The sequence below is a fragment of the Triticum dicoccoides genome, chromosome 2A, assembly GCF_002162155.2.
Source record: "Triticum dicoccoides isolate Atlit2015 ecotype Zavitan chromosome 2A, WEW_v2.0, whole genome shotgun sequence".
Lineage (NCBI taxonomy): Eukaryota > Viridiplantae > Streptophyta > Magnoliopsida > Poales > Poaceae > Triticum > Triticum dicoccoides.
In genome coordinates, this window is record NC_041382.1 from 8647933 (window position 1) to 8663291 (window position 15359).

A 15359-nucleotide genomic window follows, 5' to 3' on the forward strand; every position below is an offset into this window, starting at 1 on the left:
CTATTGATACTATACTTGTATCACCATCTCTTTACCAAACTAATGCACCTATACAAGTTGCCATTGTATTGGGTGTGTTGAGGACACAAGATATTTCTTATATTTGATTGCAGAGTTGTTTGAGAGAGACCATCTTCATCCTACACGTCCCACAGATTGATAAATGTTATACTTGAGGAAAAAAAATTAATGTCCTACAAAACTCTGTGCTTGGAGGCCCAACACGAGTCTATAAGAATAAAGTGTTGGGCTAAGTCCCTCCACGTGGAGGTGTGTTGGCAGCCCAACATCAGCCCATAAGTCCAACACATGTCAGCCGTTGATCCTCGCTGCATCCAGCGGTTGAGAGTGCTTCCAAGTGAAGTGAAGTAAGGAGAAAACCCTAGCCACTTCACCCCTGCTGGTGGTGGCTGTCATTCGTGTGAGAGTAAGAGTGAGAGCACACAAGAGAAAACACAACCTGAGAGAGAGGAAGAAGAAGAATCAGAGGCTCTGTCCAGATTTGCTGCATCTGACTAGACAATGTTCAAGCTGGTGATTGGAGGCTCAAACGTGCTTGGATCGACCCCAAACTTGATGAGCTCGTTCCTTATTTTGAGTACTTCGATCTGGTTAGCTGGTTTGAGGATTGGGTCAGTGGAGCATCAGATTTGAGAGTGGTTTTGCTAGCTCTGACTGCTGCAGTTTCAGAACAAAGTAGTTTTGGGAGACGAACAGTTTGGTAGGCAAATGATGTCCGATTGAGCTGAAATTTGGAGGGGATGTCAAGAACTCATGTGTCTACTTGTCTGCCAGATTTGGTATTGTTTGGTTCAATGGTTTAAGAGCAGTTTGCAAAACACTGAAGGGTACAGAAGCTGTGTAAACTCTGCTTTGCTGAAATCTTGCCTCTTGTGGCTGTTGTTACTGTTGTCGTTTGGCAACGTGGAGAGTGTGTTGTAAATCTCTCTAGAGGTTCTAGAGCAGACTTTGTACTCATCATTCTCATAGTGAAATTGCGTGGACCGGTCGGTCCACAGCCATGGTTTTTTACTCCTCAAGTTGAGAAGGTTTTTCCATATTAAATCCTGTGTCACATGTGCATGTTGTTTGTATTATTCCGCTGCTTACTTGTTGGTTGAACATGTCCTCAAAGTTTATCACAAGTGAAAGGGGTTGTGTAATGTGTATATTTGCCGTGTCGGTGAATTTGTGCAACGCGTTGTTGCTTTCCAGCCCCAACATAAAGTTGTATAGTAGACATCAATAATGTCGGCGGCTCAGATGAAGGCGTCACGCTCGGGCTCCGCCAGCCCACTCGGAGGAGCTTGTTGTTGAGCCAGCGCTGGTGATGGGTGTTCGACTCGATGTGGTCTTAGAAGGTTCGACTGCCGAAGCCTCCGCGAGCAGCCAGGCCAGCGGTACTTGGGTGTTTGCGAACACTACCCGGCATTGCGTGATGCAGCACTACCACCGCTCCGTCTCGGAGAAGTATTTCTTCGCCGTCAAAGAGGACGTCAGGATGTTGATTGGGCGGCTAGCAATCTTGCTACATCTTAATGGCGACCGGCCGATATGGATGCAACGGCTGCGTGGTTGGACGGTTTGTCAGTGTCCGACGTGGCGGACTCCTTCAGACATCACCCACTTTGTTTCTGGTTTGTGGAAATTTGGACGGGACGATATTTGCCGGTAATTTGGTGCTCGGTGTTGGAATTGCCCTAACATACAACGGGTGTAGTGCTAAATAACCAAATGTCCCATCGTTACCTAGCACTGTACCTATGCACATGGTTAGATGTGTACAAATACGTGACCATTCTTAGATGGGTATAGGCCTACAGCCCTCAGCACATGTCCCTACAGTAGTAACTGCACACACGTATAGAGATTTGCCTCACAATAATGCGTTCATCATTCGCCCACACACACCCACCAGCAGAAGCAGACAAGCTAGCTAGACACCTTACCTCTCCTGACCCCACATGCCAGTGCACATTAACAGTTTTGAGACCTAGCTAGCCAGCTACTACATCAAATGGCATTGCCATCCAACCATGAAGACAGAGCCGCTTGCCTGCAGAGCTGCACCCGCCAGCACAGGCAAAAAGAAATAAATTACTAATAAAAAAAGTATAAATAGATATTAAAAAAATGCAAGCTGGGTATAGTACACTTGCAATGTAGTACTGGATACACTTGTCCATATCTTAATACTCAAGTGGGCCTGAAGGAGTGCCCTATCTAGATGCCGGCCTATACCGTCTCTAGCTAGCTAGCTCGTCCTCCCTCACCTCTTCTTCCCCTTTCCTCCTCTTCCAGCCCCTTCCCTGGACATGGATGCTTAGCTCTACTTGACATAGAGCGAGAAAGGAGCAGTAAAAGTAGAAGTAAGATTTAGATCCGCATTGACACTAGCTAGTAGCGCAGGCCACTACCAGAACAGGGAGCTTCTAGCTGTCCATCCACTGATCCACATAAGTTTACTGCTTGCTTTGGTTTGCTACTGAAGCTTCGAACTATTTGAGAGATGACCCAACCATCCACCGTTATCATCACCATCATCATCATTGAGTATCCCACCAAGAACCGCCACTATCAAACCCTACTACCCACCGGCCGCCACATGCATCCAGCTCCGTCGTCTTTTGGCGAGTACTTCCAGTTCTTCCCCGCCGAGATGTACCACCACCACCAGCAGCAGCTGCTGCTGCAGGAGGAGGGGACCCTGGAGGCGGTGCTTTGGCAGCCGGTAACCGCTCCAGCTCCGGCGGAGCGGGGGGAGCCGGGGAATAATGGCGCGCCAGGGGGTGCCGTCGTCGGGGCGGCGCGGAAGAGGCCGTTCCGGACGGACCGGCACAGCAAGATCCGCACGGCGCAGGGGGTGCGCGACCGGCGGATGCGGCTGTCCGTCGGCGTGGCGCGCGAGTTCTTCGCGCTGCAGGACCTCCTCGGCTTCGACAAGGCCAGCAAGACGGTGGAGTGGCTCCTCACGCAGTCCAAGCCGGCCATCGACCGGCTTGCCAACGAGACCCAGGGGGGCGCTGCCGCTGCCGCTGCAGGACCGTTGAAAGAGAAAGGGGAGGGGGCGACCTCCTCCAGCACCGGCCGCTTCGAGGATGCGAGGGAGGAAGAGCACGACGTCAGAGATCTGATGAAAAGCATCGGCGGCGAAGGTGAGCTTGACTGGTTCATGTCGGAGGCGGCGGCGATAGGGCAGCCGATGGAAGGATTGGACTAATTAATGAGAGCGGCAACAACGGCGGAGTACTAATTCTAATTACTTAAGGTGATTTCTTGTATATATATGCAGCTGCATGACATATTGATATGCAAACTTTGTGTCCAATGGTGAGATTAATTGATTTCTTGCAAATCTTATGCTCATGCTGGGTTCGTTCTACTAATTTTGGCAACTATATTTTGCTGATGTGCTAATTTTGAGGTTCTTGGAGTTGTCCTGTGTTTCCAGTGCTACATGGGAATATCATCCTTAAGAGGTCACATACAGTTTTGATCGGAAGGTTTGGGCAATCAATTTCAGGTGAAATTCTTGAACCATCCTAGTAACAGCTAGCTAGTGCAAACTAAATGTACTCAATTTGCTCACATCACATATATTTACAAGAATGAATTTATGACAAATGCATATACTTAGTTTCTACCTTAATCTAGCACAACTGATAGGTTTCCCTGAGTTAGGCTTTATACTTCATGCAGTATACAAGGATGTATAAGCAGGTTTCAGGTCTTCTTGTTACAGAAATGATCTATCTTTTTTTATCAAATTCGGATGGCAGTATATTTCAGTCAATTATATATTGGTTCAGTGTCACCTTGAGTTTGAGTTAATTAGTTGAATTATCTGTTATCCTCACTGAAAGCTATTCACATACAAGTCACACAGGTCTAGAGGAAGACTAATATAAGTATCACATTAATGCAAGAGATATACCTGTATCGCATGTATCTGAGAATGATTAGAAAAGAAAAAGGTGCCTGTGAGCAGAGTTGTCAAAACATAAAGCATGTGCATCATGATAATGATTATAATTAGCTAGTCTAGAATCATTATATCTGAAATTCTGAATAGCATCTATCCCTTTGAAACATTGACTATAAGTATATGATAAGCCAACTGGTTGGTACAAAGTATTCTCTGGATGTATGGCCACATTACAATTAATTAATATATTGTCAAACTAAACAGAAAATTTGAACTAGCAGTATGCATGTACACTGGTGTGTTCAAATAGTACACCTAGAAAGTCTACAACAGAATAATCATGGGCTAGTGACACTTGATCAAGCGGTTTCATTAAATGCTTCATGTGCCTTGCCGGTCTCTCCATTTCGTTAATTTACTGTATGACCATATTGCTGTACTTATATTGCAGCATTTCAACTGACTTGAGTAGTGAGATGTTGTAGATATGAAGTTCTTCCATTTTGATTATTAACACACCAGATTTTCCTCTCGCGATGTCAATATGTTTATAGGAGTGTGTACCTACTACAGAGATATTGATTTTCAAAAAAAAAGGTACAATAAAAGGTCTTTACAAAGCAAATATAGCAGTAGAAAAGAATATAGCTTTTCGTAGTGTTCTTCTTTAAAATGTTTTGCTCCTTATACCTATTATTCCATGTCCAGTTATCCACATGTATAATTATGAATGTCTGGGGAGCTTTTTAGCCTACAGAAGAAAAGTAACTCATGTACCCTGTTCTTAAAAAATATCAATGCTTGCTTTCTAATAATAACTGCATGCGGCCTCAAAAGTTTCTTCCTTACTTGAAAAGGAAGAATCCCGGACCCTGTTCATCAACAATCGGTAATTACCTTCCTGTAGGAAAAGGCATATCTAGCAATAATGCAATTTATTAGGTTGATCAAGCAAAGAATGTACACAAATTGGAAACCTTATTTGTGAGACCTCTTGTACATAACTTTCCCTCCTTGCTTATAAGATAGAGCTACTGCATTTGTTGGCCAGAATAAACACAGTGACTCATTTGCTCACACTGGTCCACTGGAAGTATAAGATAGGAAAAATGTATATGATCTGAGTAACAGCAAGTAAAGAAGTTGTGCGCTCAACTATTGAACACCTTGTAATCTTGTACATGAAGTCAGAAGAATGTAGTGCCATGTATCATCTGAAAGCAAACATTGTTGATTTTAGTCTTTCAGTATAGTTGGTTAGCTAGTATCAATTCGTTTTGGCTAAATTAACGAAAAACTTTTACAGTTTGTGGAATTTCTCAACAATCAGCAGCTAAAAGTTTATTAGCACTAGTGCTAATTAGTTTCTTAGAGGCCGTCTGCTGTTAAAAGTCAAATTGACACCTCCCTATCCTCTTTCTTTTATAAACCATGGAAATGAAAACCATAATAAACAATGAACACGCATTATGGATAAGGTATTTGTGACCAAAGCTGTCAACTCAACTTGCTGAGAGTCTAGTACATATACTGAGAATAGGATGGGAACGAGAGAAGTCAGAAATATATATTCTTTAAATTATCCATCCATCTTTTTAAGCACACGTGCCAATTCAGTTTTATGAAGAGGTCCAAGCTTATAATTGCTTTCATAATATTTTTCATGTAAAATACATTTTGAATGGTGACCAATACATGAAATTCTTTTGTGACCCAGGCCTAAGCTTATAATTACCTACATTGCTTTGATAATACTTTGCTTGTACAATATGTTTTGAATGGTGATTAATACATGAAATTATTTTTATTTTGTGATGATGCTAATTCAGTGTACCTTATAGTTATCCATGCGGAAATTAATCTTGCGCCTTTTTGTCATCATCATGTGTACAGATTTTTGTATGTAGTAACTACTGGTTCTTCATCTAGCTAAATTTGAAGAGTGTGAAATATTTGATCCATCTATATATATACTCTAGCTAGATTTAGACTTGAAAGCTAGGCTCCCATGTCAAATATCACAAAGTAAAGATGGCAAAAAATAAGCCTTTGACTCACTAAGATAGCATGGTGTGTACATGAGCAAACATACATGTACTAATATATCCATAAGTTTTGCAGAAAAGAAGTTCTTTTTTGTTTAGGTAGTTGTTTCTACCTTAAATGTGCAAATAGTGGTGTCCATTACATTTATGCCTATCTAACTATATGTATACTGCATTTCAAAAAACCATATGTATACTGAACAATTCTTTTATCTGATGTGCTGATGGTTTTATACTCACTAATTTTGGTGAGTATAGTGACAGAGATTGGAGAAAGAACATTTTTGTGTGTTTGGGACCTCAGGATAGTACGCAAGGCTGGTGTCTGTAACTCAATACACAAATTATCTGTGTTTTATAATTCTGGGTTTTAATGCAAAATTCTGGAGCTATAGACAATCATACTTTTTATATGCATGTTTGGTATCATGCAAGGTCATTTGTATATTGAACATCCATAATTTCATACAAATCATACATACTTGCATAAGAACGGAATCTGTCCATCTACTGATGAGATGTCTTGGATTCGAGATCTAGGTATAGGAGTAATAGAAAGAGTTGGTATCTGCATGCTAGGATAATCTTAATTATTAGAGGAGTTCTAGTTGGCATTACTCTATTAATTGGGCATAACGCAGTCTTATGAACTTGGATATTTCTCGCTCTAACTGTCTGTACTTTCAGGTTTCTCCCGAACTACGAATTTGCATATAGATAGTACGTACTAGCTGGGAATCAGTGAGTCAGTTATACCATTATTATTTTTTCAGCATTAAATTTGGTTAGCTACATGAAGTAACTACATTCTGATACAGACTTTCTGGAACTGATATTGTTAGATCATTGGTGAACTTTTCCAAGCCCGCTCAAATTTAGTAAGAATATACTGTGGTCTTTGATTTGAGGAATGGGATGCATGGTGAATATATATACACCATCTCTGATCCTGACTCTCTTATTTTTTTTAGGGTTTGGTCCACCCTGAGCATGAAGCCCAAGGGAAAAGAAAGGGATTGACTCGTCCCACCAAAATTTAGAAATGATCCCATGATACACAGCCATGATGAGTAGAGAGTCTATCCCCCAAATTAACCGTACACTTCATAAGTATATGTAGGTTCATACTTTATATTTTGCATGGAAAGAACCGAAAGGGATTCTAGCTAATCCAGTTTATTAAAACTGGATATTGATCTTGTCCCTCCTCTGGCCTTTGCTAGTTGTCATAAAATCGGCCTAACCAAGATATGCCAAGATAGGTTCTATTCCTATTACTTTCTCCAAATATGCCATGCAACACATATAGAAATGTGTTCCCCAGCACCTATCAAAGAGTCCTATATAGCCAGCCTTGAATTAGAAACAATAATACAACATCAAGATTGATATGATCGTTAAAAATTTACGGTGAGCAAAAACATTATTGACATATTTCATCACATAATGGAGTGTATTTTACGGGCTTAGTTCCTAGCTAATTAGTGTATGTGGATGAAATCAGGTGGATAATTAATCAGATTCCTTAGACAATGCATGGGCGCACCAGGAGTACTCTTAAATATACACATGATAGTGCAACATTTCTAGTACATGGAACTGGAAAAGTAAGAATGATACACAATACTACTCGCATAAAAGTTTGGTAAACGGAAGCTGCAGTATATAAAGACAACAAGAAGAAAAAGGTGATGTACTATTCGCAAAAAAAAGGTGATGTACGGTGGCTATCTAGCATCAGATTAACCCCAAATATGCAAGTATCTTAATTTGGCAATTATACTTTCTATTTTTAGTATATTTGGTTCGCTCCATGAAGTAAGTATATATACACATTTGTTCGTTTGCGGGGTAAGTATGTACAAAGAATATAATTATAGTGGAAAATCCATTTTACCCTCTCAATTGTTGGCAGTCAGCCCCCTCGTCAACTCCATCTCTATATCGAGTGGATTTGAATGACGTGGTGGGGATGTATATACATGGATCCTAATCCGCAAAAGAAAATTCCCCGCTAAAAGAATCCACAAAAGAAAAAGGAAATTAACCCCATGGCATGGTATTAAAAGTAAATGCACAACAGAGTATAACAATAATTTTCCTAATGACTCAAACCCGCGTGTCATACTGCTTTCTGATAGACATTATTATACCTAAGTGGGGCCCACAGATCATAGAGAGAACCCACGTTGGAGCACGTCTCTCTTTCCCTACATGTCGTACTGCTACTACAGTGTTTTTTAAAAGGTAGTACTACAGTGTTTGTGGATCTTTATAAAGGTGGCGTGTTGGCAATGTGGCGAAGACATGGCAGACATGTTGCGCAAAAACAACTCAGGTATGGTAATGTTGGCCGTCCGTTTGACAGTTGACAGTGTGTTGTGGTTGGTTTTAGTTAGAGTTGAATGGTAATTGTAGGCTGTCAATTGTTGGAGAGAGACGACGAGGGTGTACGTTATGAAATTATTGCCACCATACACACTTCATCTCCCTCCGTTCCGGTTTATAATTCTCCCTCGTATTTCGAATCTAGTTTGACCACCGATTTAAAATACAAAGTATGAATTATATGTCACAAAATTATACTTCATGTTGTACGTAACTCATATTTTGTTAGCTAAATTAGTGGTCAAAGTGACGCAAAATATAACAGAGCCCTCTAAATCAAAAAGGAGGGAGTAGTATTTGTGTGGACAGAATGATAAGGGATTATAATCCTATGCTCCCACAACTACCATTTCCTAATTGTTGTGCTCTGTCATATTCTTTCCCTAATTTTTTTCCCAAATAGGTAAATCAAAAAATATAAAAGTGTGCTGGAGACAGGGAGGGAACTTGTGGCTCTCGGGTGCTGATGCGCACGATATGCAAAACAAATTAATAATTCAAAATATGTTAAAACTTGAAAATTTCTGGAAATATCCATGTCCAACATTAGTAACCGTATAAAAAAATCACGAAGGAATACCTTCCAGCATATTGTGCGCGACAGAAAGGAAAATGAAGACTATATACAGGTATAGTAACTTGTATATCATCTCCATATGCTAAGTTTCAACTTTTAAAATTTAGTAGAAAATGGTAAGTTTCAACGATTAAAACTTAAAAATTATTGTGTCCTCGTGCGGGGTCCAACTACTACACGAATCATGAGGCAATCGAGCGGCCCGGGAGGTTTTAGCAGGTGCGTGCCCCTGCAAATTTCTGAAGTATGTTGCTCAGGTGCTCAATACTTCATACTTCAATAGTGATATTTTTGACAAACTGGTGGATTTTGTTGGCTCATTGAAACATCAAGAGGATACAAATACAATGAGCTCACACCATCCTTTACATAGATAGGACATACACATGCAACCCGCACAAAACACGCCAGCAAATAGCAAAATCATATAAGGCTAAAGCTATGTGAGGTGATGAAAAAAGAAAACAAACACAAAGCGATTAGATCCACGGCCAGAAACTATGACAATAACCATATTCTCGTACGAACTTTCTCATCACAAAACATAGGCAATGATGTTCTTCAACAACAACTTCAACAGTGATATAGTAAAGTTAAAACAATTTCCTAGCATCACTTAATGCGGTATACATGGGGTCTAGACTAGTGACCAAATGCAAATGTATGCAATCTGAAGGGGAACATTCAGATCTCTTCAACAGCTAGCATGCGCAAGTATATATATGTTTATTCATAGCAAGCCTGTCGATCAGGTACGCGATCCGATCGTCGGGTACTGAAAACTGAGATACTACTCTCCGTAGCCACCCAGATAAAGATCAGCATGGACGTGGATCGCACACGCTTCTCGCCGTAGCATCCGCTGATCCGCACCGCACCCTACCTGCCTACATGCCTACATATATACGTACTTCTTCCATTGTTTTTCTGATTGGACAGCCAAGCAACGTCGTCTCTCTTTCCCACTTTTCAAAAAACACGCCGAGATGGGTCAGTGATTCCGTGAGTGAGGAGGCTAGACTAGTGATTAGACGCGCGAGCATTTCTTAATAGGATAGGTACGACGCACAGTATCCGACTGTTTCGGAGGTACCAAACGCACAACCGGCCTCCAGCCAGCGCCATGCATTGGTTGTGCACACATGCATACAGTCCTTCTGCATGCATGCTCTTGTTGTCGTGTTGTAAGAGCTACTCCAACGCGTCATACGCGTTTTGTCCGCTTTTCATCCATTTGGGTCGGCCAGATAGACGTGCGTATCCGGTTTTTCATTTGTGTCGACAGGTGTGTCCAATGAGAGGCCGACCCATTTTATGCCGACGTGCCCAAAACTGACTAATTAAATATAATTACATAAAAATGGCTTGTCAAACCACGGCTCACTTAAACAACTAGAAAATAAATAAATAAACTAATAAACCGCCTGCACGCTGCCGTTGCCCTTGCCCTTGCCGTCGTCGTCCTTGTCGCCGGTGAGGTCAACGAAGACTAGGAGAGGCCCAGCCCAACCGAATGCGGCTAGATAGGCCGCAGCACAACCTTCTCCGGCGTCTGCTGCGGCGGCGGCATAACGGCGAGGTGGGCACGCTCCTCCTCCTCCTCCTCATCCTCCTCAAGCCGTAGAGCCTCTGCATCACAGTGCAGCATCTGCTCATATTACATCTGCGCTCGCCATTAGCCGCCTCCTCGGCAAGCCAGTGCGCCTTTCAGTGCTCAAGGTGGGCCGACTCTTCTTCCAGCGTGGTGGCGTAGTGACAGGAGGCGCACTCACCCACTCGTGATACTGGCCGGTCCATGAACAGGACTCCTTCGGCCTTGGGCTCGACGAGGGGCGGCACCGGCGGCGGTGGTAGCACGAACAGGGGCGCCTGGACGGAGCCCCGCGCCACGGACAAAGAAGGGGCTTGCTCCAGCCCATCCCAATGGGCGTCCTCCTCGAGCCGGCTCGCCTCCAGCGCATGCTGCAGGGCCTCCATGACGGCGGCTTGGTACTCCGCCTTCGCCTCCTCTTTCCAGCTCTACCCGCAGGGGGCGGCGGTGGAAGGTCGTGGTTGATCTGGACGCCGAGCCACCGTTGCTCCTCGTGTTCGAGAGCAAACCAGGCCTCCAAGTTGGGAGAGTTCGCGGCGTACTTGGGCTGCGCCCGGCACCTGCGCACCTCCTCGCCGTGCGCCCGCTGTGTCCGCCGAATCGCCGGCACCAGGATCCGCTGCGGATCGAGGTGCCAGTGTGCGGCGGCGTCACGTCGAGGTAAGGCAACGGCTTCCTGTACTTCAAGTGCCACTGCGCTTGGCGCACCGGGATGTGCGGACGCCGCCGACCTGAGAGTGCACGCGCTGGCGGCAAAGGAGGAGGGGGGAGGAGGAGCATGGGAGGATGAGGCACCGGGGGTGCCCATGCCGCTGTCGGAGCTGCTGCCAAAGAGGCCCATTGCTAGGTTTTAGGTTGTTGCTGGCGAGGAAGCACGAAGGTGGTGGTGGGGGGCCAGATGTGGAAGGAAGTGGATGACCCCCCCTCCCCCCCCCCACATGTGTGGGTGAAAAAATGACGCTTCCACTGGCTGACTAGTAGAGCCGGTGTCGGTGGTCATCATAAATTAGGCGGCGGGCAGTAGTTGGGTGGCCGCCAAGTGGGGCCGCGGCCGACACCAAGGGGACACGCGGCGTGTCCACGCCGACGCGTTTGCTCCCAAACGTGAAGCATACGCGTTTTGGGTTTGGGTCGCCGTGTTGGGACTTCACTTTTGTCCGTGCCGACCTAAACGGACGCAGGCGGACGATTTGGATCGCCGCGTTGGAGTTGATCTAATAGAAAAGAAAACTTATATGACCGGGTTGTATGCTTCCGATGGTAAGAGCATCTACAGTCGCATATGACAAATCTAACATGTGAAATGCCCGCGGGCGCGTTCAGATGCGTCCACGGGCAGTGACCGGGCAATTCTCAAATTAGCACAACTGCATCTGAATATCTTATACTAGATTCTTAAATTCATATAAAAGCATGCAAATAATAAAACCTATGTACTACGTAGAGATCTAGCTAGTCCTCATCAGAGAGGTCGACAATCTACGTGCCCGCCTCCGCCATGTTGAAGCCCTACTCCGGCAACTCCGCCTCGTCCTCCTCCAGATCTGCCTCCTCCACCTGCTCCCGTAGCGGCTCTCCCTCCTCCGCCGCCTGCTGTTCCTCGTCCTCCTCCAGCTCCGCCGAGTCCGAAGGCAGCCCGACAGCGATGCAGGGTGGTCCACCTTGCCTGGGTCTCCTCCGCGATTTGCCTCCTACACTTGGGTTTGAGCATAGCTTATGTGGTGATCAGCCATCGGACCATGGTGATGCCGAAGAGCAGAGAGGATGCGGACGGGCTTAGGTGGCGGCGCAGAGAGTGAGGGGGTCGATGGGCTAGGGTTGGGGGACGTCGGCCGTCTTAAATAGCCGGATTTGGCCCTGGCAGCGAGCCGGTGTGGGTCCACACAACGTTCACACCGCGGCGATGGAGGAGGTGTCCGTCGGACAGCCGGGTTTTCGGACGAGTCCGCATGGGATCCCATCGTCAGTCCTACATGGCGAACATGCCCGGGCGTGCCCGGGCGCCCCCATATCCGCCCCATATTTGGGCTGGATATGAGGGTTGCCGGTCCGCCCGGGCGTTTGTGACCCGTTTGAGGGGGCCATCTGGGTCAAAAAATCGTGACCGGACGGTCAGCCCGGACGTATGAGGCGGGTTTAGGGCGCCCGACTATAGATGTTCTAAAACCCTTTTCATCACAGGACACCTGGCGAAACAAATCTGAAGGCACCCAGACTCTTGAATCCCCTTTGCCCCTTTCCTTCTCCAGCGACCATGCTCGCCGTCGTCGACGCCGTCACAACTTTTCAGTTTGCTCTGTCGCGGAAGAACCGGAGCTCCGTCTTCACTGTTGTCCCTCACCATCGACGGCCATGCACGCTCCTCAGCGCCCAGCAGCTCGCTCTGGAGACGCAACTCCTCTACTTGCTGCTTGCTGGCGAGCTAATGAGCTGCGTTTCCAAAGGCAGGCTGTCGGGGCATAGGAGCATGGTGGGCAACGGCGGCGGCGAACGAGCATGGTCGCTAGAGAAGGAAAGTGCCAAAGGGGATTCGGGAGTCTGCGCGCGTGGAGATTCGTTTCGCCAATTGTCCTCTGATGAAAAGGATCTTACAATCGGGAATAACATAATAGCATTAATTTTGAGAACGTTTTCAAAATTTTCTCGGTACTCTAGTACTTTGCTCAAATGTGACGTGGAGGGGTGACTAGGATGTTGACTAGGCTTTTGACCAATCAAAACTAGCCAAACACAGGGATGAAAGTGGTTTGACGGGAGACAGGTTGGATTTTTGTCTGGTTTTGGAAGGTTGAAGTTGTAAAGTAGACGATTTTGAAGTTCGGGGGTTGTTTTTTAGACTTTGGTGATAATTTAGGGTGTCAATACGGACTTTCTTTCTTTATTTTCCCCTTCAATCCTCTTGGTACCGGTGCGACCAGAAGGGAGACGACAAGGAGCGACGATGACTTGAGGTGGAGTGCCATGGCGATATAAGGCTTGGGGCTAGTAGGGGGCACCCTGCTTCGCTGTTGACAACCTGGGGTAGTTGCCCCTGCTTGCCCTTATTATGGATTCGTCACGGTTGAACACCACATCCTAAGAGAGTCATCCCCATTAAATTATTTATCTCAATATGCAAACATGCCACCTAAACATACAATTATGAATGAGATGAGTCTCACCGCCTCAACATGCAATCATGCATGAAAAATGATCCACCACAATATTCAACCATGTATGGCTAATGTTTTCTGTTTAATTATTCTACTTGTATTAAATAAATATTGGTACAACTCTATATAGTCAAATATAATAAGTCATATGTATTTTTATTTTTAGGTCTCATGTTATCAATCTAAAATTTCACCAACCAATTTCCGCAGCAGCGCGCGGACTATCCTCTAGTTTATATGTTTTCAAGCACCGAAATCTAAAGGTACGCTGCTACATATAAACTTACATATCTCTAATGGATTAATTATGATATTATCAATTTATGTGATGTGGTAGAGCTAAACTTGATCTGATAGATATGTAGGTTGATATCAATGCATTATTACTCGATATATTGTGATGTTGAGCCCACCTACACTTAAGTCAACTGCAATTTCTTATGCTTAAGTCCATGGTGCTAGTTATCTAATCAATTTTGATTCCTCTTATCCTGCATCAATCTCGACACATCAGAAGATTCAGAAGACTGACTCGGACATGAAAAAAAATCTCACGCGAGTTAGATTTAGCAAATCATATTTTGTGCGATTATTCTCTTCCTTTGCACACCTCGTGCAAAAATCCTAGCTCATCCTCTGTTTGTTTGGTCACATGCTGCTTGATTATGGAGTCACAGGATTGATGGTAGGACTGTGAAGATGTTGGCACTAAGACAGGTCCAATGTGGATGGCCCCATTTTTTAAGCCAATTTTGTTTGGCATCAATATTGGACATTATTGGCATTATTTAACAATCAGTAAAATATGATTGTTGTGTTGAAGAAAAAGTAATAAATGATTGTGTGGGTTAACCAGAGGCCGTGAGTTACAACGCTTATGAAAAATTAAAGTGATTAACACGATAAAGAGAAGCTACATGTAACGATCTTGTTAATCCTCTGTTGTGGAAAACAAGAGACAAAACACCATAATTATTGAATCAATACTTTTAGGCCATTCGGAAATTAAATTTGCAGAAGCTAAAAAATAGATAAATTTGCAGAACCATTTAACAGAAAACAATACCATTCTTTTCGAGAACATAGATAGTAGTAAGAGCATTTACAGCCAAGCGCCTCAAATCGCTCTCAAACGTCCGGGTGGACAGCCTGGTCACTGACAGGTCCAAAAAAGCGACCCCGACGGGCGCCTCAAACCGGCCTCAAATGCCCGGGCTGACCGGCAGCCCTCATATCCAGCCCAAATATGGTGCGAATATGGGGAGACGCAGGAGCGACCGGCACGTCAGCCATGTCAGACCCGGCCCATCCGACCCTACATATATTCATTCCCATCCTCTCCCCAGATCAATCACTACCCACTCAACTCCGCCCCTAAGCTCTCGTCTGGCGATCTCCGGCCTTCCTTGGCATGGCGGGTAGTGGATCTGACTCCAATCAGTCCACATCCGTCGACTGGGGTGTCTTCCCATGCGGGTTGGAGGAGGCCATGGCCATCCGCCTTGCCCTCCGCCGCTCCCGAGAGGACTAAGCCCGATCGATGGTGTAATCTGCCCGGCGTGAGACCATTGCATTGGCGCATCGGGCGCTCGGATCCTCCGGGGCTGGATCTCCGCGGTCCTACTGGGAGCCTTCCAATCTCCCTTTCCCCATCACCGATCCGCCAGAATATGAGTCCTAC

The 15359-nt window shown here is 45.0% G+C and overlaps 1 protein-coding gene across 1 annotated transcript; it reads left to right on the forward strand.

Moving 5' to 3' along the window:
* Nucleotides 1–2272: 2272 nt before the first annotated feature.
* LOC119358601 (transcription factor TB1-like) lies at nucleotides 2273–3473 on the forward strand. Its single transcript, XM_037625075.1, has one exon. It carries the CDS (start codon nucleotides 2510–2512, stop codon nucleotides 3218–3220), a length of 711 nt encoding a protein of 236 aa, XP_037480972.1. The 5' UTR covers nucleotides 2273–2509; the 3' UTR covers nucleotides 3221–3473.
* Nucleotides 3474–15359: the final 11886 nt, after the last annotated feature.